We start from the raw sequence: 24,780 nt of genomic DNA, 5'->3' as shown, positions 1-24,780 counted from the left end.
GAGGAGCATGGGCTCTTGGTAGAACTTCGGATGGCAGGGGGAGAGCCACACAACTCTAGGGCGCCCCAACCACGAGGGGGTTGCATCCCAACCTGGGGGGACAGGATGGTGCCATAGCGGTTAGTATCGCTCTTCGGAGTGTTTCGGTAGGCCGGTGCTTCAGAGTTAGTCAGCTGATCCCTGGCTAATGACGGGGCGAGTGGGTATAGGTGTACAACCCCTGAAGGGTGAAATCTATACGTATAGCCGCGTACTCGGTCATGTACATTTCCTACTCTTCTATTACTTCATTTAGAGTAGTAAACCCTGATTTCTATCTCCCTCTAGTCCACTTTCCCCTGTGGAGTTAGATGAGGTGCAGGGAGAGAGAGTTCCTGCACCGACCTGGGATGGGTGAGAGACATGATTACAGATTTATGTGTATATATACTTGTGCTTGCATAGGAAACTCAGCCTATCCTTGGCTACTTTGTATACCTTTGCATCCACCTAAAGCTTGCATACGAATGGTGATGTGAACCTATCCCGTCCTTGGGGATAGTTTGGCAAGATGCAGGATCCAATCAGGAGTTCGACACCAACAACGACGGATGGTACGACTAAAGCTTAGAAGCTCGTGCTACGCTCAAGTGCTGCCTGTGGAGATGAAGTTCGAGATGAAGGAAGGCCTGAATATCAGTTACCACTACCATTTTCTGTTTGTTCCAGTTTAGCCCAATGGGCTTGTAATAAAAGATTCGTACTGTAGATCCTCTGGATTTTGTAATAATTAAATCCATATTTGAACCTCTTTTAGTGAGTATGAACTGATTTCCTTCCTGAAATGAGTTCTGTATGTGATAGCTACTGATCCAATGACTATCACAATGATACAGGGATTCGTGTTCTTCGTTCGAAAACCTGGGTCGTTTCATTGGTCAAGATGAACACTCAATGATCTGTACATGTGAGATCGATTGGATTGTAGGCTCAAAAGGGGATTGCTTCATATTTTAATCTTTCCAATCCGTGTGTACAAATAAATTTTCTATTTCCATGACTTAAGTTACCGCAATTCATATAAATAAGATAAAGAGTATTTTAGATTATTTTTTTAATGGCAGTGGTGGGTTAATTTTAATTAGGCATAAGGTTATTTTGGGCAAATTTTATCGTAATGGCAGTGGTGGGTAATTTTTTTCTCTCCAATTAATGTGAGAATTTCTAGTCATTGAGAGCGAACGTGGAGGCTCCTTTTGTTGGCCAAATAATAATATAATAATAGATTTACCTCTATTGAAAAGTGAAATAACGCGGCACAAGATTTTATTCAACATCACTCAAAGGAAAGTTTTTGTTTCACTGATGACAAAGCATTACAATCCCGAACAAGCGAGCGGTCTCTATAAGCCAAGCCATGGTCATTTATTTAATCGCGCTCAAACGTAAACTGATAGAGAAACACAATTAACATGCAGCATAGTTGGTCGCCGTAATAATATGATGATCGAACGTGTTTTGGTTGGGATGAACTCAGTCGTCATACTTGCCCGGGACATTGTACTTGCACATCTTCTTCTGGGCGCAGTTGATAAGAATTTCTGCAGAGTCAATGCCTGAAAACACACGACGACGAAAGTTGACATTGTAGGTGCAAAGCTTATCACATGAAAGTATGAAACCCTTCCGGCAAGCTCAAGAATAGGCAAATCTAATGAAGACCTCTCGTGAGGACACATACCTGCAATATAAGCGCCATGGACATAGCCATTGTAGTGCTCGCTTGTGTGCTCACCAGTGAAGTAAACCCTCCCAACTGGCGCCTATATAGAGTGCAAAAGAAAAAAAAATAGTAACACAAGTTCACATGGATGTGTCAATGATTCCACACAGTCGCAAGATCACCCTAGTAAATATACTCCATCCGTCACAAATTATTGGTCATTTTAGCTTTTCTAGATTCAAGTTTTTTCAACGCATTTATATATATATATAAGTTATGTCTAACTGCATAGCAAAGTCTATGAATCTAGAATAACCAAAATAACTAATAATTTGTGAGAGAAGGAGCACGTAAAATCACACAAAAGGGTCGATCGGATTCTTATTAGTACGTACCCTGAGCTGATCATACTCGTAGCGGTTCACACCAATTGGCCAGTTGGAGAAGGTGCCCCTGTAGAACCTGTCGGACCACCATCTCGGGACAAGGATGTCGGTCGCGTCCGGGACGTCCTTGCCAGGGAACATCTTCCTCAGCACCTCCATGATCTCTGCCTTGGTTTGGTTGTCCGACTGCTGCTCAATGCGCCTAGACTCTTCGTCGGTCACGGTGACAAGGAGGACGTTGGCACCAGGGTACTGCTTCTCAAACTCCTGCCACGCTGCGTAGTAACCTCTCCTGCTGCTGGCGTAGAGGAAGAACTCCCTCCCTTTACCTTCAGGCCAGAATCTCTTGGGGAACTTGACGAATATCTTGGTGTACACGGCCATGTCGAACTGGTAGATCGCTACGACCTTCCATGACTGATTCAACGTAGCAAGGGAAATGTGTGATGATGGAGAAGTTGGACGACAGGCTAATAATATCATAGTAGTTCAATTTATGTATGCACGAAGGGGACTGACAGGCAGCTGGGGCTTGAACTGAATGAGATCGCTCTGCAGGACCCCCAAGCTTGCAGAAACCATCACGTAGTCTGCTCGGTAAACCGAGTTGTCCTCCGTCTTCACGGTGACTCCACTCGGGGAGTAGGAGATCTCACGAACCACCTACACAGTACATGTCCAATACAAACTCACGACACGCTCACACAAGATTGAGATCTCGCGTTACTACTGCCATTTAACTGCTTATTGCAAGATGGAACAAAATGAAAATTAAGTACTCTCTATGGTGCAAATTATAGGTCGTTTGACTTTTTCAACCACAAATTTGATCACTCGTCTTATTCACATCTTATTCAAAAATTTGTATTGATTCCCTCCGTTGCACAAATTTTTTAAATAAGACGAGTGGTCAAACTTGATGCTAGAAAAATCAAATGACCTATAATTTGAAACCGAAGGAGTATATATGCAACGCCGCCGCAAGTAGGCTAGCTGGCAGTAGGCACCTTGTTGAGCTTTAACCGGGGATCGACGATTTTGCCGGACTTGTCAGTCTTGAGATACTGGCCGGCGAGGTAGTAGACAACGGACTCGTAGCCCCGCTGGTCGGCGACGAAGTAGACGTCGTCTCCAAAGTCGTTGAACGTCGGGAGAGGGACAGTGTTCTGCAGGCTGGTCACGCGCGGCGGCTCCGCAAACTCGTAGTCGTACTTGTAGTAGTCCACGGACATGTCCACCGGCGTCGCCGGGCCGTTAGGCTGGCTGAACAATTTGCACGCACTTGATCAAAGTTTGTACTTTGCTGGCAAATTATTTTTATATACTTGCACACCACTAGGTATAATATTTCCTGAAAGTTGCATTGTTAAGTAAATGATGGTTTAGTGAATTTATACGCAACCATTTATATTGTAGATTGTTAATCAGTAATATATTTTTTTTGCCAAGCAATATGTTTCCACCATCAAGAAATGTCCAAAACACAAAAGCTTTTAGCAATTTGAGAAAAAAGAAAATGGGATATTAAGCCTTTGGTCGCCAACAAACAAACTCTAAAAAGAGTCCAAAATCTAGCGCGAGGTGCAAGATTTTCAGAAACAATTTCTATCACTGCTTAAAAAGACATGAAAAGAAATAATTATTGTAAAAACGGGAAAACAAAACATTCAATTTTCTCTGGAGTCGTCCTAAGTATATTCCCTCCATTCCAAAATATATATTATATATATCATTTTATCTTTTATAGATTCATAGTGTTGTTGCATATCTAGATATAACACAATATAGATACATAGTAAATCTATAAATCTAAAACGTCAAAACAATCTAAAATAATATTTTAGAATGAGGACCAATGGTAGTCACCCTTGGATGATGAGTGATTGACAATATTGAGTGGATTTGATGTATCTCTTGTCTCATGATGTCCAGATGTAGGATGTGACATGGCGGTCGACGACATACGGTAAAGGTCAAGCAAAAGGTTCATGCCGATGGAACAAGGCGGTGAAGGGTGAATACGAGTAGGCTTGAACGGAAGGACCAGAGGAGTCCGAGCAGAGTCATGGACAGTCAATGTGGTGCACGGAAGAGCAAGAGTAAATGGGCGTGATGAAGACAGCTCGGGCAAGTCAAGAAGGAAGGCGATGGCGAGTTCGAGTAGGTTGTCTGTGCGGCGAGAGCGCAAAAGATCTTGAAGGCGTCATGACACTTGGCGAGAGGTCAGACAAGCGTCGATATTGGAGGTGGCAGGTCCACCGGTTTGAGTCTCAAAACCGGACGGCGGCAGGTTTGCCGGTTTGGGCCTCAAAACCCGCGGCTCATTTGGTGCAATCAGTTGGGGGTTACTGAGGGCATGTGGCGTCATCGCAAAGCTTTACGTCGAGACGAAGAGAAATCGTGAAGGCGCCGTATCAGTGGAGTTTGAAGGGCGTAATTTTGATTTGAAGCCTCCGAGGTACTTTTGTTCTTTCCCTCAAGTTCTTTTTTTTTTCTTCTCTGTTCATTGGGTGCCAGCCGAGCTCAGTGAGGGGAGATAGCAACGCGGCGTTGACTTCCAGGTCCCGAGAGGCGGCGCACGCAGGTAGGCAGGCCGCCAGCCAGCCACTGGCGGCGGCGCTCGAGAGTTTCAATGGCAGTTTCATAAAGAGTTTCATGATATTGAATACTATCATTTTTGTTGACATAGCAAGGAGAGAGAAGGAAAGAGTTTCATGGGATGTGAGGAGAGTTTTATCACCATAAAACTTATCTGATATAGTTATCTAGTTCTCAGTTTAGCTAACTGTGCCCATAAAACTCGCACTGAGACTGGCCTAAAGCACTTGCGCACGTGCAGCCCAGGCGCCAGGCCATGCGCGGCACACGGAGCAGCTAGCGGCCCAGGAGCAGCTGCGTAGCAGCGGGCCCAGGTGGGGCGAGCGGCCTGCTGCTGGGCAGGCGGCCCGCGAGGCCCATCTGGGAGCTTTGGGCAGGCGGCCCACTTGTCTCAGGGGCAGCCCACTGCAGTAGCAGCTGGCCTGTGCAGCAAAGGCTGAGGAGGGCGTCGGGAGGGTTGGGAATCGGTGCGGGATGCGGGCGTGGTCCTGTATATAGGCTAGTTCTTAGTGTAGTAGCCTAGGTTTTTGCAGGTGGAGGCAAGGTTGGTGGCGTCCTTGTTGCGGCAACGACGGTGTGGCTTCCATGGCTGCTCCTTCTCCTCCAGGCGGGTTCCGGTGCTGGCGCCGTCGATGGCGCGAGTTTCGGTGACTTCCCTTGGAGGTTAGGTAATCCCGTCATCTGTGGCTGCTGCGGTTCTTGCAAGAGACAATGGCGTGGTTGCGGAGAGGCCAGATCTAGTATCGCGGCCTTCTTCGTCATCCCTGGCGGATTCCCTGTCTCTGCGAGCGGTGGCGGAGGGTTCTTTTGCTCCCGATGGCCTTTCCGGGTCTGTCGGTGAGACTGGTTCTCTTGTGCTGCGGTGGGCTCGGCGGTTGACGGAGCAGGTTCTTCTTCTCCGGTATCGTCGGCAGCAAAAGCATGAGGTTTGTTCCTAGCGGCGCTTGCTTGGTGGAGGCGGCGCAGCCACCATGGAATAAATTCCTCCTGGTCTTAGTCCATCTCGTCGTCATGTGCTCCGGTGGCGGCAGCGGACTAGTGGGGTTTGAGCTGCTCCGATCTGAAGCCCCTTTGTGTGCTTCGGATGGAGTTGGCTTTTCCATAGGAGTTGTCTGTTGGTGAAGCTTCATACTGCCTCCCTCGCGTGACGACACAATGGTCAGTACGACGTGCCTGTCGTCTACAGAGCCAGGTTGGCTCTGTCGATCTCACGAAGGACGCGATCATGTTTTCTGAGTGTAGTTGTAGGTCTGTGTACATGTGTAGGGGTGTGAGTTTCGGTGCACTTTTGTATACGTACAATGAACAGATACTACACTTGTACCCAGAAAGGGAGGCTTCAAAAAGATGCAAAGCACGGTGAGCATTTCTTATCCTTTTGTTTCCTTCTCACGTGCACTTATTAATTTCTGTTTTTTTTTCGTGCACATGATTTATTCCATGCTCTCTTGCTTACACTAGTTAATTAGTGCTTGCTCCTACTAGTTTCTCGTGAAAAATTGCATGCTTTATTGACCTGTGAAAAATTGCAAACCACGTGCGTGTTCTACGCTGGGTCCGCCTCTTGGCAGATAGACTCATGCAGTCAGGCCTGCCCGGTCGGCAAACACATGCATGTTTCCGATTGATTCGCTGGACGTGGACGAAAGTCATCCACGCCCCCTCAATACTCCTGTGTGGCCGACCAGACAAGCCAACAGTAGACCCTACTACTCCCATAGTAGCCTATAGCCCTCAATACGAAACCTCACTTTCCCGTTTTGACAATGACAGCAGCATCTCGATTTGTCCTAAAGTCACATCTTTCTAAATAGATGATGTTTAGGATCAGCCAATTAGTTTAGCTAGAAGTAAACTGATTATAGCTTGTCCAACGTGCCATATTTTGAAAATGGTCTGGAAGTTGCGGTTAGTTGCAATGCATGCATGTAACAACAATGGGGTCTCCAAACCTCCATTGGCAAAGATAGACACACTGCATTAAGGATATAATCAGTTTATGTACGTACTGATCGTAGAGCCGCTGCATGGCAAGGATAGACATGTCGTCGCGGCCACTAGTGTGCAACGTGCCGGAGAGTTTTTCCCCACTCTCTTCCACACTATCCGCCAGGTCAATCCTCTTCTGAACGTAATCTTCATCATAAAGGCCACCACTGCAAACAAAATATAAACACACAGTAATGTTAAGATAATATAATAATTAATAATAACATGCATGCTAATCTACACGTAGATTTTGCAATGCATCTAGATAAGTAGATATACGTTATGTCTAGATACAGAACAAAATGTATGTATATAGATTTGCCAAAAGATATACAATTTGGAACGGATGGAGTATGTATGTATGTATGTTTGTTTGTTTGTTTTGGACTTCCTCTGCTAAGGATGCATGCAGGGTAGAGTGCCGTGCTTCTTGTAGCTGCAAACTCGAAAGGGCTTGGATTCTAATTGGTGCAATTTTTCCACATGCATATTTCTTAGTACTCTCTGTCTCTGACACCACCACATACTCCTCCTTGTAGACGTTTTGTGCGAGGTAGTCGAAGTCGGAGCGGAAGTTCCTGAGCTTGAGGGTGGAGTTGACGATGGGCCAGATGGGGTTCATCTTGCCGCCGTTGACGCCCTCCACCCAGTTGGCGCCGACCTCGACGTTGATGCCGGCGAAGTTCTGCTTGTGCATCCTCCCGCCGACGTGGTCCGTCGCCTCCAGAATCAGCAGGTCGGTTATCCCGGCATCCGACAGCCTCTTCCCCGCCGAGATCCCTGCAATAACAAACCAAAGTCATGAGACAACAAACCAGCCAGCTGCGGGCAGAGAGCGCGATGAAGGATTTGGTAACGGAGAATGAAGAATGGCGGACTGTTTACCCGACATGCCGGCGCCGACGATGATGACCCTAGGGCCGGCGGCCGCGGCGAGGAAGGCATACTGTGCCAGGCTCAATGCAACCACGAGAGCAATCACCGTGTAGGGAGTCATCTCCGACTAACTCTTCGGTACACAGTGAAGTGGCACTCACACCTCACGACTGCATGTATATATAGAAATACTCATCTACCTCGTGGACCCACGTATATCGAAAAGTAAAAAAGTCCAAAATACTACCTCCAACTATGATGAATGTCCACATTATGAGTGGCGGACCCAGAGATTTTATAAAGCCTGAGCACATATAATAGTTGATAATAAGTTTACACAAACATATTGACTACTAACATTAGCAAAGTTGACTGTATTAGCTTGATTTACTTATTTTTGGATGGTCTTATTAGTTAAGTATAACTATTTGAAAAAAAGAGAGTAAAAACAAATTTTCAATAAGCTGTTTGGCTATGTGAGATTTTCTAACTAGCAAATCATCTTGTTACTCATGCAATGCTTTTTGCCTGCTCTTATTGTGTCTTGCTCAATTGCTATTGGCTTCTGATTACAGCTTAAATGTATGTCTAAACAAATATCAGTACTGAATTATTCAGTCTGCAGAACTATTCATTCTTTTTGCATTCCTACAACAATCTACCATCCTTCTGGTCTTTGTTGTTCTTCGCAGCTTTGACTCCAGTTTCAGAAAATGAGCTCGTCAGTTGTTTCAGCAAGTTTTGGGGTTATTTTCAGTTCACCAGTTATGTCAAAGCAAAGGCACATGCAGTGACTTTTCTGCATGTGTGGATTGTTGAGGAACCAATAATTCAAATATATGTTTTTTATCTTGGTCAATCCGGCTGCGCCTACACGATTGCAACGGCAGATTGACCAAGAACACATGCGCCGCAGCAGACTGGGCGTTACGGCGCCAGCCATATGATTTGCTTGAGAAATTATTGCTGAGAAGTAGCAGACGAATTTTCTTTGCAACGTTGGGATCCTGAATAACATGATGATTTTAGGGAAACATATTGAAAGTGATCGGGTGCTCTAGCCTAAGAGAGGGAGGGGGTGAATTAAGCACTCTTAGAACCTTAACCTATGGCTCCAATTAGTTTGCACAAAACTTAAACTAAAACAAGCTATCTGTATGTGCAACTATGGTTCTTGTGAAAACCTCATCCCAAAAAGAGTTTTGCAACCTATAGCCAATTCTAGCAAGAAACTACACTAAGAAAGTAAAGACACATAAGTTATAATATGAAATGCGGAAGCTTAAAGAGGAGGGATGAGAGGAAGCAAACTCTCGACACGAGGATTTATCCCGTGGTTCGGATTGCCACAAAGGCGCCCCTACATCCACGTTGTTGAAGCACTCACGAAGAGTATCGCTTCCCGGCAATCAAGTCTCTTCCGTGAACACAATCATGATCACCTTGATCCCGCTATCAACTAAGGGAGATTGCCCACGAAGGAGGGGGTCTCCGTCCCCCGTACAATATTGTCGACGCCGCTCCACACCAAGCCGGAGGGTCATTGACGTGCCGGCGAGCCACCAATGCTCCAAGGAGGCCGGCGCACCGAAATACATGTTTGGTTCACTCTAGAACCAGCCACAAGGATCTCAACCTTGCTTGCTCACTCACTTAGGAGAAAACCTAGCACTAACACTTACAAAGCTTGTGCTAAGGACTAAGAATTTGATCTCTATGCTTTTGGATGGCTTGGAGGTGTTCTTGGATATGTGTGTGATGTCTTGGGACTTCAGCAAACTTCAAATGGCCGGGGTGAGGCATATATATATAGCTCTCAACCTTGAACTAGCCGTTTAGAGCCGTTGGCCACTTTTCTGCGTAGGCATCGGAACTTCCGGTGCTAGGGCATCGGTTCTTCCGGTCACTCTGTGCTCTGAAGTAGCCGTTGGCTCCTCTGACACAGCTGCAGCAACTTCCAGGGACCATCAGTTAAACCGATGCTAGGGCGTCGGTTAAACCGGTGACACTTGATCTTCTTGTAGCTGTTGCACTTGAGCTTTCTCTGCTGACGCCATTGCACCGATGCATATGCACGGATAAGTGTAGCATGAAATCGATCACGTGCTTACCCGCGAGAGTCATCCATGCATGCACGTCCGACGACAAAGTGGCCGATTTTCTGGATAGGATTGCACCGATAAGTGTAGCATGAAATCGATCACGTGCTTACCCGCGAGAGTCATCCATGCATGCATGCATGCACGTCCGACGACAAAGTGGCCGATTTTCTGGATAGGATATCGATGGCAAGACGCCAATGGCGATAACTCACTGGCTCAGGCATGTCGGATCGGAGGCAATTGTTGCTGAGCTGATATCATGATAAAAGTACTGCGAACATTTTATCTCGGAGAGATGGAATTATTATTTATAGAGTTCACGTATTAATATCACACAGATTGCGCCACCAGTTCATTTAGATTTCGTTTTGGATCCATGAACCAAACTCTTTAATTAGATCTAAAGTTTAGTCCCTTAGATGATCCAAATACGTAAATTAAAATATAGACTACATTTTGGTTCTATCCTAACTAAAGTTTAGTTTATTGGTACTTCAAAATACACCTAATTTGAACTAAACTAACCAGCAAACTGCGAAAAGATGAAACTACTACTCACTATCACAGGCTGCTGGGATAACGCGTGTTACCCCCAGCCGCTCCATCGCACCAGCCTCTCCCCCACTCCAATTTTTTGTTAGCCCAACAAATTTGTCCCCGTATGTAATTCAGTCAAATTTCTTCCGGAAGAATTCTTTTTGTTCCAGAAGAATTTTTTAATTGTTTTAGCAATACAAACAAATTGTTTAGGAATAAAAAATAATTAATAGATCTTGTGCGATGGTTTAACTGTCTACTCCTAACATTTGCGACTATCACTACGTGAGATCAGGATTATTGGTAATGAGCAAAGACTTTGGTAAAGGCCCAGACAACGTTACCATTCTTAATGACCGGTCATTGGTAACGAGCATAAGCCCGTTACCCATTACTTACAATGGTAATGGGCTTTAAGAAACATCCATTACTAAAGGCCGTCATTGGTAATGGGCCATAGAATGTTGCCCGTTATTACAGAGGAAACATGGAAGGATGTAAACGGGCTTCATCTACGCCCATTACCACATCATTGGTAATAAATACCCTAATGTTCCCGTTATAAATACCCTATGCCCCATAGGTAGCGAGAGCCTCGCTTCTTCCCACGCACTGCAAAATGGTACTAAAGCTGAGTTAGTATCTCGTGGACATTCTGGATTTGCTGGATAATCCTAATCAATATCTGCTGCCGCACTGGACTTATAAGTCATCAACTATGAATTTATAAAGCAAAGGAAAGTGCAGGACATACTTGGGTATACGAGAAAGAACCAATCTCTCATTCACAAGATAATTACCGTCGATGGTCATTAAATTTCAAATCCGACAGTCAACCTCTGCTTCATTTAAAGATAAATAACCAACAAAATCTAGACATAGGGTTTAACTCTAGGGAGCATATCAGGTGCAAACCAACATCTTCATGCAAACTATGCAAACTTCAATTTGTACCACCGGATCAACATCCAAGAGGGGAGCGCAGGGGGAGTGGGAGAGGGGATTTGCAAAAGTGGGATTACCCAAAGTGGGATTACCATTTCCACAAGATTTGATGAGTCATAATATACAGGCACTCGTGAATAAATACCAAGGAAAAATACCAAAGAACGCAAACGAATGAACAAAGAAGATCACATCCTAAATTAGACAAGGGTAGAAGGATTCATTTGGCAGAGCAAACCGTTGTAACTTTGGGGAAACACTGAGAATCGAGCCAAGGGTCTCATGACCGGATGTTTAGGAGGGGACCCCCTTTGGTAAAGCGCGAATGGGATCCAGCACCTAGCTGGTAACCAATGCATGCAAGTTGCATTGGCCTGTAGAACGTTGTTGGTTCGTTAGTGGACAACATAGTGTCAGCTAGTGTATAATGTCCATGTGTGCAGACAGCGGACCACCAGCCAATTGTCGTTTGCATCAAGTTTCACATGTCGAGGAAAAGAGATATCGTCCTGGGAACCAAATCTTTTGCGTTCAGAGCCTGTATTTTCCTGGAGGAAACAAAGATGCTCATTACTACTTTGGATTGGCATATAAGAGCATGCAGCAGAGGCGCAACCAACTAGTCATGCATTTTTAGCCACAGAAGCAAGAAATCAACGCTCGAGCCGAGGTACAGAGCAAAACCAAGCAGATTTAATACTCCATTATTACTTCCTGGTAGATACTCCCTCTGTTCTAAATTATAGATTATATATATATATATATATATATATATATATATATATATATAGAAAAATTCTTTTCTATACTTGCTTGTAGCTATGCGTATAGATAAACATTATGTTTATATGCATAGTAAAAACTACTCTCTCCGCTCCGAAATATAAGGCATTTTGAGTTTTTCTAAGTCAAACTGTTCTAAGTTTGACCATATTTATATAAAAAGAGTAATAATAGTTTGAATGTCAAATGAGAATAATTAGATTCATTATGAAATATATTTTGATGCTAATATTCTTCTCTATAAATTTAGTAAATTTAAACTAGAGGACAAAGGGAGTATGTATCTGGATTTACTAAAACAATCTAAATTTGAAATGGAGGAAGTAGAAGTTGTCTGATTCACTACTAGAAAACGGGCCATCGAAACCGGTTGGAAATGGTCTTGGGCACCGGTTTTCCAACCGGTTCCCGCCAACCGAGACCAATGGCCTCGCCTTAGGACACCGGGTATTTAACCCGGTGCCTTAGGCACCCATTGGTACCGGTTGGACTTTTCCAACCAGTACCAAAGAGGCTGCCACGCTAACGCAAGGTGGCAGCCCCTTTGGTACCGGTTGGTCTTTCCAACCGGTACCAATGACCTTTTCCCTTTTTTCCCAAATCCAGTTTTGTTTGTTATATTTATTACTGTTTATTCTTTTATAATTGCTAAATGCACTCAAGCTCTACAGTACTATACGTTCATTGGTCGTTCGTGTTCGTTTTCAGAGAATATTTGAATCTAACTAAAAGTGAAATGCGAGCATATAATTAAGCTAATTAGATGAACTAATATATTTACAAATTTACAAACATCAAGACATAATGTTTAAAAATATTTACAAATGTACAAGTCATGTTTGTAGTCCAACTACTGGTCCCCTCAGGAGGTCGATGGAAGTCCTCTATGGATGTGACCGTCGTGGTAGAACTCGCCTCTAGGATCCAAGATCTCGTTCAAAATGAATCCGACGAGCTGCTCGAACACGGTGTTGATCTGATCAGTAGAGTAACATTCATCCCCCATTTGAGACATCTATCATTTAGAAAAAAAGGATTAACATCATGTGCGTTAGTACAATTATGAAAATATACTAGTGAACGGTTTGGACGTACTCTCGTGTCTTCATCAGTAGCCTTCCCGCATGGAGTAGTATACGTAGTACCCGCACCAATCAGTTCCTCGTTGTTGTCTCGCACACTTAAGGAGAAACAAATAAATTACTCAATTTAGAACAATTTGGGATTATATACTTAATTAGACAAATCATTATAAATCAACATACCGGATAATCCATGTTAACGTTCAGTTCGGGCCTCCATTGACCACGTCTTTTGTTATTTTTCACAATTTTTTCCAAACCCTGCGCTTAAAGTTAAGTTTGATATTCAGGAATTGTTATTAACAGAAAAAAGATTTGATTGTGCAAACTGAACTTACCTGTTCAAGGGGTCTAGGATATGTTGGATTGCGGACTTTGGATTTCTCATTGAGTCAAAGACTATAAGATTGCCGGTCTCTACGGAAAGTATGAGTAAAATCCAATGATAACTGCGGATATAGATAGGATATATACATACATGCATTAGACGACTTAGTATTTATTTAGTAATATAACAGAGGATTGAGTCGACCAAGGCTTACCCAAAGTTGTATGGTATGAATTTATAGGATTTGTAATTTTGCCTAGTCAATGAATCGTACATGTTTTGGTATGTTTCCTTGTAATTTTCGTTGAGCACTTTTTGGTTGACTAGCAAAGGAGACATGAAGCCGATCTGATGGTGCCATCCATGTTTTCGGCTTCTTTGGGTCTCTTGTCTAAACGATACAATAGAAATTTTATAATGCACACATATAATTATGTTCTTGTTAACAAAAAGTATTAATGTAGAGGTAAGTGATACTTACAAAACCCAAATGGTGATGATAGAGGCGTCGAGGGCTTGTCGATGGTAAATGTGATATAAATTTTCGAAGTACACCCAGAAGTCCTCCTCCCCGCGGAAGAAATCATGGTCACGATACTTGACTCCAAACATTTTCCCTCCATCATTCGACATTTGCAGGTACCATCTATGCAAATTGAACATCTGCGTGCCTAGACTTTTCTCCTCTTCCTCAGTGACAAAAGGTTTTCCATGCTGGAATGGAGTAAGAACAGGAGCGACATGGATTTCCGCCTCCACTTGCCCCGTTGCCTCCTCTAGCATTAATCTAGTTTCAGAAAGAAATATCGCGGCCTGTAGGTCTGCTTGGAGTTGTATGTCCGTCGGGTGTAGGAGTGGCAACCCTGACACCCGGAGGGGCTCGAGTCCTTTTTGTTGTGTACCAAGCTGAGGAATGGTCTTGCCACATTTTTTCATCAGATTTCTCACCTTGTGTGCTTTTGTCAGAGTACGATCATAGTCCGAGGGTAAGCTTTTCGGTTTTGGTGGGTTGTCTAGGTTTGCGAGAAGCTTTTTCCCTAGTTCTAGAGGTACCTTTTCCCTCGGCGGGGGGACTTTAGGCTTCAATTGTTCTTTTATATATATAGCAGTCTCCTCTTCCATCTCCTCAGCGGTTTTCTCGTAGGTTAATTTTCTTTCGACCATTTTTTGCTTCTTCTTTGAGGGTCCAGCCGTTGGGAGGGATGCTGTCTTTTTCTTTCCTTTTTCTGGGTCAGGAGGAGTTGGAGTACTCGTGGCCTTTTGCGCCGGCGGAGACGGTGGTGAAGGAAGTGGTTGTGGGGACGGCGGAGAGGGAGACCGCGGAGACGGGCGATCGGTCTGCACGGGAGCCGTTGTGCTTGCAGTAAGTTTGATGTCGGTCTTGCGCCATAGAACGACCCCGTGCAGTGCGTCTCCCAATGTCTTCTCTCCACCCCCTCCAACAAAGTCGAGCTCAAGATCCTCATTGTTTCCCACTATCTGCTCGACTGTGACGGAGGTGTAGCCAGGGGGTATCGGCCTTCCATGAATTATAGTAGAAGGATTAAGGGGCAGGGCTGACCCGTATGCGACATGAATGGATATATTTCTTGCTCGCACATGAAGCTCGCACGGTGTCGGCATGGTGACATCGTCCACTGGATACCTCTAGTCATCTACCGCTGTTGGCTCAATCTGGGGTTGTTGTTCCGCTTGTACGTCGGGCGCCGCTGTGGATGCACAGCTGCTACGTCGCTGAGAGATCTGGCTTATCACTACATCCGGGTGCGACCCAGCAATGCCCCTTTGGCTCAGAGCTAGCTGCACTGCCTTATTGACCCTGGCGTCCATCTGAGATTCCAAGGACGCAACCTTCCTTGTCTTCTCTTCTTGCATGGCACGAAGTTTCTCTTCCTGTTCAGCTTTGCTCTTTCGGTGAGTCTTGTAAGAGGAATCTCCGGCCCAAGCAACTTTCCATGGGACCACGCCGATGCCGCTGGCTCGTCCAGGGTGTTCCGGATTCTTTAATGCCCTTGTCAGCTCATCATTTTCCCTTTGAGGCTGGAATGTTCCTTGTTGGGTCTCATCTATTGCAGCGACTAGATTGTGGGACACTTCTTGCATATGCTCGGGCACGATCAAATTTCCATCCAACTGGTTTAGTGTCACACCATTAGCAAATAACCACCACTTGGATCTATCCGGCCAATCCCAAGTCGTCGGCCTGATGCCTCTATCCATAAGGTCCTGCTCCATCTTCTGCCATTTTTTTATCGACTTCTTGTACCCGGCAGCCCCAAGGTGGTGGCTATACTTCTTATTTGCTGCATTCACCTTGGCCAGTTCGGATTTTTCTTGGGCTTCCACTGATAGTTTGTATTGTTTGAACTCCTCCCAGTATGGTTTAACCTGAGGAAGATCATCCCAGTTCGGCTCCTTATCCTTCTTGATGTAATTGATGTACAACTTCTTCTTGAAAGTTGCAAAGGCAAGGGCCGTCTTTTTCAAGGCACATTTCTTCACATGTTCTTGGTCAACTCCTTCAGCAAGAGTGAACATATCCTTGAGTTCTGCCCATAGCATTTCCTTCTGATGTGCAGGCACGGCGTGTTGCTGTTCTTCGGGTTTGGTCATTTTCCATAGTCTTGTGGTGATCGGAATTCTTGCCCGAACAATAACCCCACATTGGTTGACAAATTTTTTGCTAGCAGCCTCTGGAGCACTTGGACAGCCCTCTGCGTCCACTTCCGTGACGACCTATGTTCCCTCCATTTTCTTGGTTGGCCGGCGTCTCCCTTTTGACTGGCTCAACGAAGTCGATGCGAAGGTCAACTAAATTACAGAAAAGATATGTTAATCGCAAAACTAATCTACTGAAGTCACCATGCATATAGTTTTAAGATTCATACTGGAACATGCTGCTATTGATTGGGCGGTGGCGCAAAGTCATCATCTTCTTCATCGGCATCTCCAGACATATTCAGGAACGAATCAGCTGTCCGAGCATCTTCTTCAGCGATTGGCTGGGTGGTGTTGGCCCTCGTATCTTCGTTTATTGCATCCAACATGTATTGCTTGGCGACCTCGTCATCACCGAAGGGGTCCATCCTTAACTAAAACCGTAAAAATGTGTTAGAGTATGTGTCCATCCTTAAATGAAGCAGGAGAATTCAATTCTTTGAACGAATATGCGTGTTTGAAAGAGAGAGTGTGTGTGTGTGTGTGTGTGAGAGAGTGTATGTATGTTAGAGGGAGAGAGAGAGAGTGTGTGTGTTTGTGTGTTAGTGGGACAGAGAAAGAGAGAGAGTTAGTGAGTGTGTGTGTGAGTCAGTGTGTGTGTGTGTGTTTGTGTGTTAGTGGGATAGAGAAAGAGAGAGAGAGAGAGAGAGTTAGGGTGTGTGTGAGTGAGTCAGTGTGTGTGTGTGTTTGTGTGTTAGTGGGACAGAGAAAGAGAGAGAGAGTTAGTGTGAGTGTGTGTGTGTGTGTGTGTGGGCGCGCGCGTGTGTGTGAGCGAGAGACCGAGCATCGGTGAGGAGACAGGGAGAGAGCGTCGATGGGGAGACAGCGAGAGAGCGTCGGGGACAAGGAGACAAGGAGAGTTAGCGAGAGACCGATCGCTGTTAAGAAGTCGTTAAGAAGGAGAGAGCGTCGTGTTTGATTTCATAATTAAGAATGAAGAATTCATAATACATAAATACATGCATGAGTTACAAAAATACATGATAAATACATAAATACAAGCATTACTCACTCTCTATTTAAATAAAAGATTAAATAAAGTCTCTCTAATAATTAAATTCTATAACTAAATTATACACTATATATAATGAAAACATTGTACACTATACATAAGACTAATAATAGAGGCACGGTGCAAAGATATACTGGAAAAGTACTGGAAAAGTTGAAAAAGATGTAGAGCACGATGCAAGGATCGCGTGAGCGCAAGAATCGCTAAAATTGGAGTCAAAATGTGAAAGATATGGCTAAAACAAGATTCTAGGGGCTTATTTGCAAGAAAAATCTAGAAAGGACCTCTCTAGAATTTCTTTTGAACTAGGAAGGACTGCGGGTTAATTTTGAAGACACTCAGGGTCTCTTTAGCAAAAGCGCCGGGGCGGCTCTGGTTCGGCTCGGATCTAACAGATCCGATCTGTTGGATCTCAATCTAATGGCTGAAACAGGGTGGGGGCGGCTTGAGACGCGGCTGCTGGCTCAGCTGCGGCTCGGCTTTGCTCGGGTGACGGCTCAGGCGGACGGCGGCTTGGCTAGCGGCTCTGGCGACGGCGCGGCTTGGCGCTAGGCGGAGCCGGCGGCTCGGGCGGGCAGCGCTTTGCGCCGGCGGCGAGCAGAGGCGGTGGCGGACCGCCGGAGTACATCGAAAACGGTGCTCCGGGGTTCGGTTCGTGGTGGGGTTTGGCCGGGGAGGGAGAAGGGCGACGGGGAACGCGGCTAGGGGGTCCAGGAGGTGCGGCGGTCGCCGGAGGTGGCCACTCGGCGGCGAGGGGGCGCAGCCGCGGCCTCGGCGAGGAATCACCGGCGAGATAGAGCGACAGAGAGAGAGGGGAAAGGGGGTATGGGGCTTCCTCACCATCTCACCTAGCTCCGGTGACGAACGGGCGGTGAAGAGGCACGGCGGGGCGGCGGTTCGACTACGGCGGCGCACGGGAGCGGTGCTCGGTGGCGGCGGCGTAGAACTGCAGAGCGAGGAGCGTCGACGGCGGCGGCGCACGGGAGCAGTGCTCAGTGGCGCAGAGCTGCAGAGCGAGGAGCGTCGACGTGGGGCGGCGGCGCGGCGGCGGCAGAGGTTGAGGCTGCGGATCGGAGGGCGGCAGGGAGTGGAGGCACGGCACTTATATGGTGGAAGCCTTTTGGCACCAGGTGATAAAGTCACACGGTACCTAAGACAGCCTTAGGTACTGGTTGGGTATTGTTATCGCCAGAATTTGACCAGGATTGGTAGGCCAAATGTCAGAAGAAGCCCACGGTGAAGGAGTTCACTTAGCCAGGCTTATATTATAAGTTTGGCCAAATATGATGATAATTGAGCGCAAGGTTCAAGCCGAGATGGAGTTACAGGCCTAATCCATGTTGAAGCCCAGTTTATTCGCGAGGCTGGTTCGGACTGCAGGAAGAGACCGGACGAAAATGGACGCCCAGGCCACATACGGACTCCGTTTGGAGCGTTCTATATATGGATGGAAAGCTAAGGAGATAAGCTTTCCAATGCCACAGGAATCACCTACAGATTCGCTCGGAGTCGATGGGAATTGCCGAAACAATAGGACGACCAGAATCTGCCACATTTATACAACATGTTTCGGTTAATATTTGGAAGCTTCATGAAGATTTGGATCGGTGGAGGAAAGAGTCCAGATCACATTATTTAGTCTTAGAAATCCTTATCAGTTTGTAATCCATTATTTTAGGAAGTGTTTGAAGTTGTCTTGCACGACAAGAAGTCTCCGGACTATAAATATGTACCCATATGCTATTGAATAAAGGGGGGACGGCATTCGTTTACACACGGCGGGTGTCTCCACCACAACAAACATCGGCGCACCGCCATCCCTAATCCTAGGGTTTCAACCAAGTAAGCGTCATGCTGCCCTGATCGCTTCTTGCGATCAGGGCAGCATTGTTCTTGCTTTTACCTTGGTATTACTCGTACTGAAGCGTTTTTGATGGCGAGTAGTACTAGTTATCTTGATGTTCGTAGCATGTCTTTTAGTAGATTCATCATGCTTTCGTTGCTTATTGTCTACGAATATCATGTTATCTTTATGCGATCATGTCTTAATCTCAAGCTAGCTCTCGTTGCATAGAGTTAGTCGCGTAGAGATAACACCCTGCTTCTTTTCTATCTAGTAGATCCGATCTGTTATGGTTGTTCTCATACTCAAGAATTAGCTTAATATCTGCTAGGTTAGGCCTTGCAAACGGGTTGGATGATCCGTTGGCGTAGTAGATGCTTTATCTTGGCCTTGATAAGGATTGTTCCGGGAATCGGCTCTTGCTAGTTCTTAGGCCTCTGTTTTGGGTTTGGGTTTAGTTATCTATTACGTTCATTAGGCCTAGTCACGTGTAGGATGTTCCGATCTAGCAGTGAAGCTTTACCATCGTAGATTGGATTAGTTAGATTTAATTGAAGCAGTTTCCATAATCACGTGCTTTAAACACTAAAATCAGATACACAGATCTGATCTGACACCGGGACTCGATCGGCTCTTTAAAAGCCGAGGCAAGAGTCGTCCCGGGGAGCCGATCCCACGGCTCGGACTAATGTTTACACGAGTTTATGCATGCAGGAAACTGTTCGGAGCACGTCTACACCCTCCTGATCGGGTATAGGTCAGGTGGCACGCCCGGCTTTCACACGTTCTCCGGGCGCGTGACGGAATTGCGGGCCGTCGACGAGGGAGCAGTGCCTGCCAGCGCACCAGCAACCTCCCGACTCTTCGTGTTGCCCGTCGCTGCTCGCCGGTGGGTTTCGACCGACAACACATTCTGGCACGCCCGGTGGGACCCGAAAGAATTGCCAGGTTTAATATATGGAGAAGAGGATGGCAAAGATCGAGCATTGATTCTGTCGTCATATCGTATTGGGGTCAGTATATTCTGTGATGGTCTGATGGATTCATTCACTTCGGGAAACAGGGTCATCATATCATCAGAGCTTGGTACGGACAGGTGTTCCCTCGTCTCTCCAATAGCTGCATATTTTAATCAGATCATTAAAGATGTGCCGATCAAGTATTTTGTGGAGCCGATTTTGTTTTATTGATTGGCTAGTCATATGTGATTGCCAACCATGAGATTGAAATAGAATGAATATTTATTCAATGGTAAGGCAAGAACAAAACATAATTGCATCGGCGGACAGTATATATTCATCGGCTACTTCTTTCTACGTGTTGCGCTGACGAAGATGGTGAAAAAGTTTAAGCCGATGGATGCAAGAGTGTATATGGACCATGCAAAGGAGCAAATAGGGCCAAGAGGACAAGAAAATAAAAGTTCCATCAAGATGACGCCCAGTCAAGATAAGCAGAATTACCAGCCGATGACATGCTTATCGGCAGTATGGGTTGTCACTCCGTGGATGGCTTCATAGTTCATTGGTCACTAATTCTTTTTGATACGTTAGCTGATGGAGGCAAAATTGGAGTTGTTTTTATATAGTCCTACAGCTGATGATGGTGCTACACTTTGACAGAAGTGGGATTAGTTAATTCAGAAGATATTTTCGTTCCACTAATGAGAGCTGATGAAACTATCGGTTATTAGAATTATTGCTCTTCTCAGGACGCGAGTATCTCGAGCTGTATCATCAACCTCTGAAGGAGAGGCTTGGCCATCTGGGTTCGTCTCATCGGCTCTTTTATGATACAAGCCGATGGGGGTGGAATGATTTAAGCCAATGCTGCTATTCAGTCTGATGCATGGCTTCTCGTTTAGTTGGGCTGACCCACATTGGTGGACACACCGCTGGGTCAAACCATCGGGCTTTATGAGGCAGCGGTGAAAGGCATGTCGCCTGCATCAACAGTTCCGAGCCTTGTGGGTGCATTGGCATAGAAATATAGAATGGATTGATGGCCCAATTGGTGTCAAGAGCATCGGTGGCTCTGACTGCATCAGCCTTGATGATTGTACGTGGTAATACAAATAAGGATTTATGTATTTATTGGATCATCAGTGCTGTTGAGTTGATTATCGAACCTATCCCATCAGAGCAGTTATAATGCTAAAAGCTGATGAGATGTTTCAATCGGCTAAGCATTGATCTGTTGGAGCCTGAGAGCATCGGCTGATTGGTATTGATATTATCATTTAAAGTTAGCAAGGTTGCTAATGGAGCCGATGGTTTCAGAAAATGTGAAGAGCAAGTGGCTGTACTTCTATCACCAGCTGATGTAATTGTTGATGAGGCAGTTTGATAGAGACTGAAGATCATGGCTGTGATGATCAGGCATCGGCTGGTTGAAAGTAGAAAGCTGTACTTCCACACGTCGGCAAGTCCAGGCACCAAGATATTTATCGTGTCCATAGTTGAAAGATCAAGAAAGAAACCGATGTCCGTGTTTATTATCCTTTGGGAAACCATTCTAAAATATAGATATCAGAAGGGCATCATCACTATTTTTTGAAGATCAATCTATATTGCCAGAGTTGCTACCACATGTAGCTGTAGGCCGATCTTGTTGTATGGTTGCATGTTATCTGCGTGGTACTGATTATGGCATGTGGTGGCAGATTGACACGCTAAGTGACAAAAGTCAAAAGATGGTGATCGTTGTACTCCACAGATCAAAGAGTTACTGCGGCCTCCCTTCTGATTATGGTCGGCCAAGCATAAAGCTGATGGTAGGTGTGTTCCATCGGCTAAATTGAATATGTTATTCATACTTACTGTGGATCTCAAAGCTGAATATAATGATCAAAGTGAGGATGAGAAGGAAGATTTAGATTCCACGAAGAACTCAGAATGCTCAGCAGACAATTGGCCAGACAAGTGGAAGGGAGAATATGCACGCTTCATATTGCTGGAGAAGTAATGAGTGGCTTGCATGTGAGGAAACAAACTACAGGCATGCATGAGTTAATCCCTCCCAGAAAATTTGTATGCAAGACGAGGCGTGCTCACGGCTCACCCCTGTGTGTTTGGTTCCCGAGAGAATTAGACTTTTGGGACATTAGCCTTGGATATAGCCGATGGAAAATATATAAAAGAAATAGCAGTTGTTGAATAATCTCTTCGGCTACTATTAATGGAACCTCCGACAGCAAAAGTTGCATGATCCTATTTTGAAGAATCAGTTAAGTCACAAATGCATATCAATTGTTGAAGATCGAAAGGAGGTTACATATATGTGGGTACGTGACATACTTGAAGAGCAGGGCAGAAGTGTGTTAGCCAATACAGATGAACAATCGGATTTTCCTAAGAGAAAGTTTGAAGAGGGATATTGGCTTGGAGAGTCAACAACAGAGATAAAAGACAAATATGGCCTGACTTAATTGAATAGATTCCAGTACTCTGGTTATAGTTCAGACTATCTTGTTGTGAAAAGCCGATCTTGCAGAAGTTGCCGGCTAGCAGGCGGTTGCTCTTTTGGGCTTACATGTTGACTGTGAGGAGGTTGTGATATCTTTTGAGCATTGATGTTGTACGGTACACTAAGCCTGCTTTGATTGGAGTCTCATGCAGTTAACTGATGGCCAGGGAGGAGCCAATGACCATGCTGATTAGCTCCAGGTAGCTAATTCTGGATGTGTGTCCCGGTGGCGTCGGCTATTAATTTAGAAGTAATGAACTGATCAGAGCATTACAACGCCGATAGAGAATTCGGCTATTTGCATAATAATATATCGGGCAACTCAGCATGTATTCATGAGAGCTCAGTATACATGATCTGAATATGACACAAAGCCGATAGATACAACACTGATTGGTGCAAGTTCTATAAGCGAAGTGTACATCGGCTAGATAAAGACTAGGAAAATTTCTGCAGCTTTTGGTCCTTCAGATAAATTTCTTGGCGTCATCGGCTAGGCTTAATTCGACTCATATTGTCACTTTTCCTTCTCTATCTGAGGAGATTCAGAGCTGAGGTTCTCCGAAGACATGCTCTTCATTATTTACTGAAGCCGATTGGTTAGTCTTTCTCTACATGGAAATATCTTCATTGAGTGACCTACCGGCTATTCTCTCCTGGGTATCCTGGGCTTTATGTTGTCGACCTTGATAGAAAGATGCTGGGACCGGACCAGCTGTGAGTTTTCTACCAAGATGATGACAGACTTGTTGAGAGGAGTTTTCAATAATGAGGCCAGTGGTGTTGTCTTCAAACAGGGCGAAGTATTTGCCAAATACTTTGGTTGTCACGGAAGAGAGGCAAAGGAGAAATACACTTCGATTTGTTTTATTCGTCCCGTGAGCCAAGTTGGACCCATTGACCAGGACACCACCTGTACAAGTCTGGTCTACAGCGACGGATTCAGTCAGGACTCTACCCATACAAGTTTGCATCTCTTGGCCAATGGCCCTCTGTAATGCCGCGGATCGTGTTATCAGCGATGGAGTAGCAGTGCCATCAATTCATCACCACTCAGTCACTGCATATACAACCAGATGTGCCGATATAGTTGACGCCACTACCCACATACTGGATGGCAGAGGTACCGCCATGGTGCTGCAGAGATACAAGAGCCGGTTAGCCGGGGGAACAGCTCTTGAAATTCTTTCATTGGCTACTGTGGCTTTTTTATGACAGCCGATAATTGTGAGGAGAATGCATTGTGGCAAGTATGGACCAGACGGGATTTTAACCACCGGCTCATCAACAGCCGATTTAATTGGTAATATTCAAGCCCACCATTGCATCATCATACAGTATATGCGCTTGTCACTCGCACTACCTTCCTTGTATGCTTAGTAGCTTCTACTTGTGTTTTGTGTATATATTTTGAGGTGTGGATGCTGGTGACCATGTGTAGTTGGGCTAATTTGAATATGTTGAATATCTGATACCGAGCATGGCTTTTATTCTTTGAAAAAATCTGAAATATGGTCACCGCTTTACTTGGCTACTGGTATGTGTAGGCTGACTTTGCTTTTACTATCTTGTACATGCCTGGTAGCTATGTCCTTTGCTTGGAATCAATTATGCAGCTCGAGTCTCAATGCTTATGTGATAATCTTGTGCTAAATTATATTAAAATCTGAATGATGTCCATGCTGTGCTATAATGAAAAGATCCAGGTGGGTTTGTTTTGTCTCACTGATCTAGTTCGAGACTGCTTGTTATTGCACTTTAGCATGAACTTGGACTAGGCTGTGAATGACCAAAACCTTGCTTTAAGCTTCTGATGGTTCAACGGACCTAGGCTTAGCATTGGTTGGTAAGAAGTGGCCTGATAAGCAAATAACCCTTGGCACAGAACAAAAGGCTTGTTTGAGTTTCAAATGCAATATGTTTTAACCTGTAAGACCTGAGGGCATTGGTAATCAAGCTTGTTAAAAGATCCTTGTATCGGAAAGAGCTTACTGGTGTAGATACTTGCTGGTTTTTGCTTGTCATGCTTTAATGTAGTAGTTGGTTGGGTTAAGTGGTGATGCTTTTTATTTTGAAAATCCTAAAAATTGCTTGCTCATATTCTAATATAGATATATTCTCTTGAGCTTTTCTGTGCGGTGTCTTTATGCTATACCCTCACTGTATATACATGCTAGCACTTGTAAATGCTTTAAGACATACCTCGAAGCTTACACTCACTCTTTGCATGACATAGCATATTTTTGTGGGGGAAGAGATTTTTATCAATGATGATGGTTTGGTTTGTGTGGACTATTTGGCTAACCAAATATGATTCATCGGCTTTTAGCCGATTCACAATGATTTTTGTAGTATCGGTTCGGCATGTGATTATTTTGCAGGAGAGGCCGTGTGTGTTGATGCTGAGCTGATGA

General features: G+C 45.0%; 1 protein-coding gene across 2 annotated transcripts; it reads right to left on the bottom strand.

Moving 5' to 3' along the window:
• Positions 1-1,275: 1,275 nt before the first annotated feature.
• On the bottom strand, positions 1,276-7,723 carry LOC120644849 (polyamine oxidase 1). 2 transcript variants are annotated; one of them, XM_039921582.1, is made up of 8 exons: positions 7,561-7,723; positions 7,203-7,455; positions 6,696-6,842; positions 3,096-3,351; positions 2,608-2,751; positions 2,098-2,505; positions 1,721-1,802; positions 1,276-1,595 (listed from the first exon to the last, which is right to left on the bottom strand). In XM_039921582.1, the coding sequence occupies exons 1-8, from the start codon at positions 7,670-7,672 to the stop codon at positions 1,513-1,515; spliced, it is 1,485 nt and encodes a 494-aa protein (XP_039777516.1). In that variant the 5' UTR covers positions 7,673-7,723; the 3' UTR covers positions 1,276-1,512. The 2 variants fall into 2 exon arrangements, with proteins under 2 accessions (XP_039777516.1, XP_039777517.1); XM_039921583.1 differs by having other exon boundaries at positions 7,206-7,455; positions 7,561-7,721.
• Between the last annotated feature and the right edge of the window lie 17,057 nt (positions 7,724-24,780).

This window comes from Panicum virgatum, chromosome 8K, assembly GCF_016808335.1.
Source record: "Panicum virgatum strain AP13 chromosome 8K, P.virgatum_v5, whole genome shotgun sequence".
NCBI classification, from domain to species: domain Eukaryota; kingdom Viridiplantae; phylum Streptophyta; class Magnoliopsida; order Poales; family Poaceae; genus Panicum; species Panicum virgatum.
Note: the sequence above shows the minus strand (reverse complement) of the source record. Positions and strands in the feature narration are given on the sequence as shown.

What these genes read in the sequence shown, in the direction of transcription:
- LOC120644849 (XM_039921582.1), bottom strand. Translation starts at nt 7,672, where the DNA reads ATGACTCCCTACACGGTGATTGCTCTCGTGGTTGCATTGAGCCTGGCA. An exon ending in CCCGGTTAAAGCTCAACAAG is followed by an intron (nt 2,752 to 3,095) that starts GTGCCTACTGCC and finishes TGTACTGTGTAG; the next exon opens with GTGGTTCGTGAGATCTCCTA. An exon ending in CCATGGCGCTTATATTGCAG is followed by an intron (nt 1,596 to 1,720) that starts GTATGTGTCCTC and finishes GTGTGTTTTCAG; the next exon opens with GCATTGACTCTGCAGAAATT.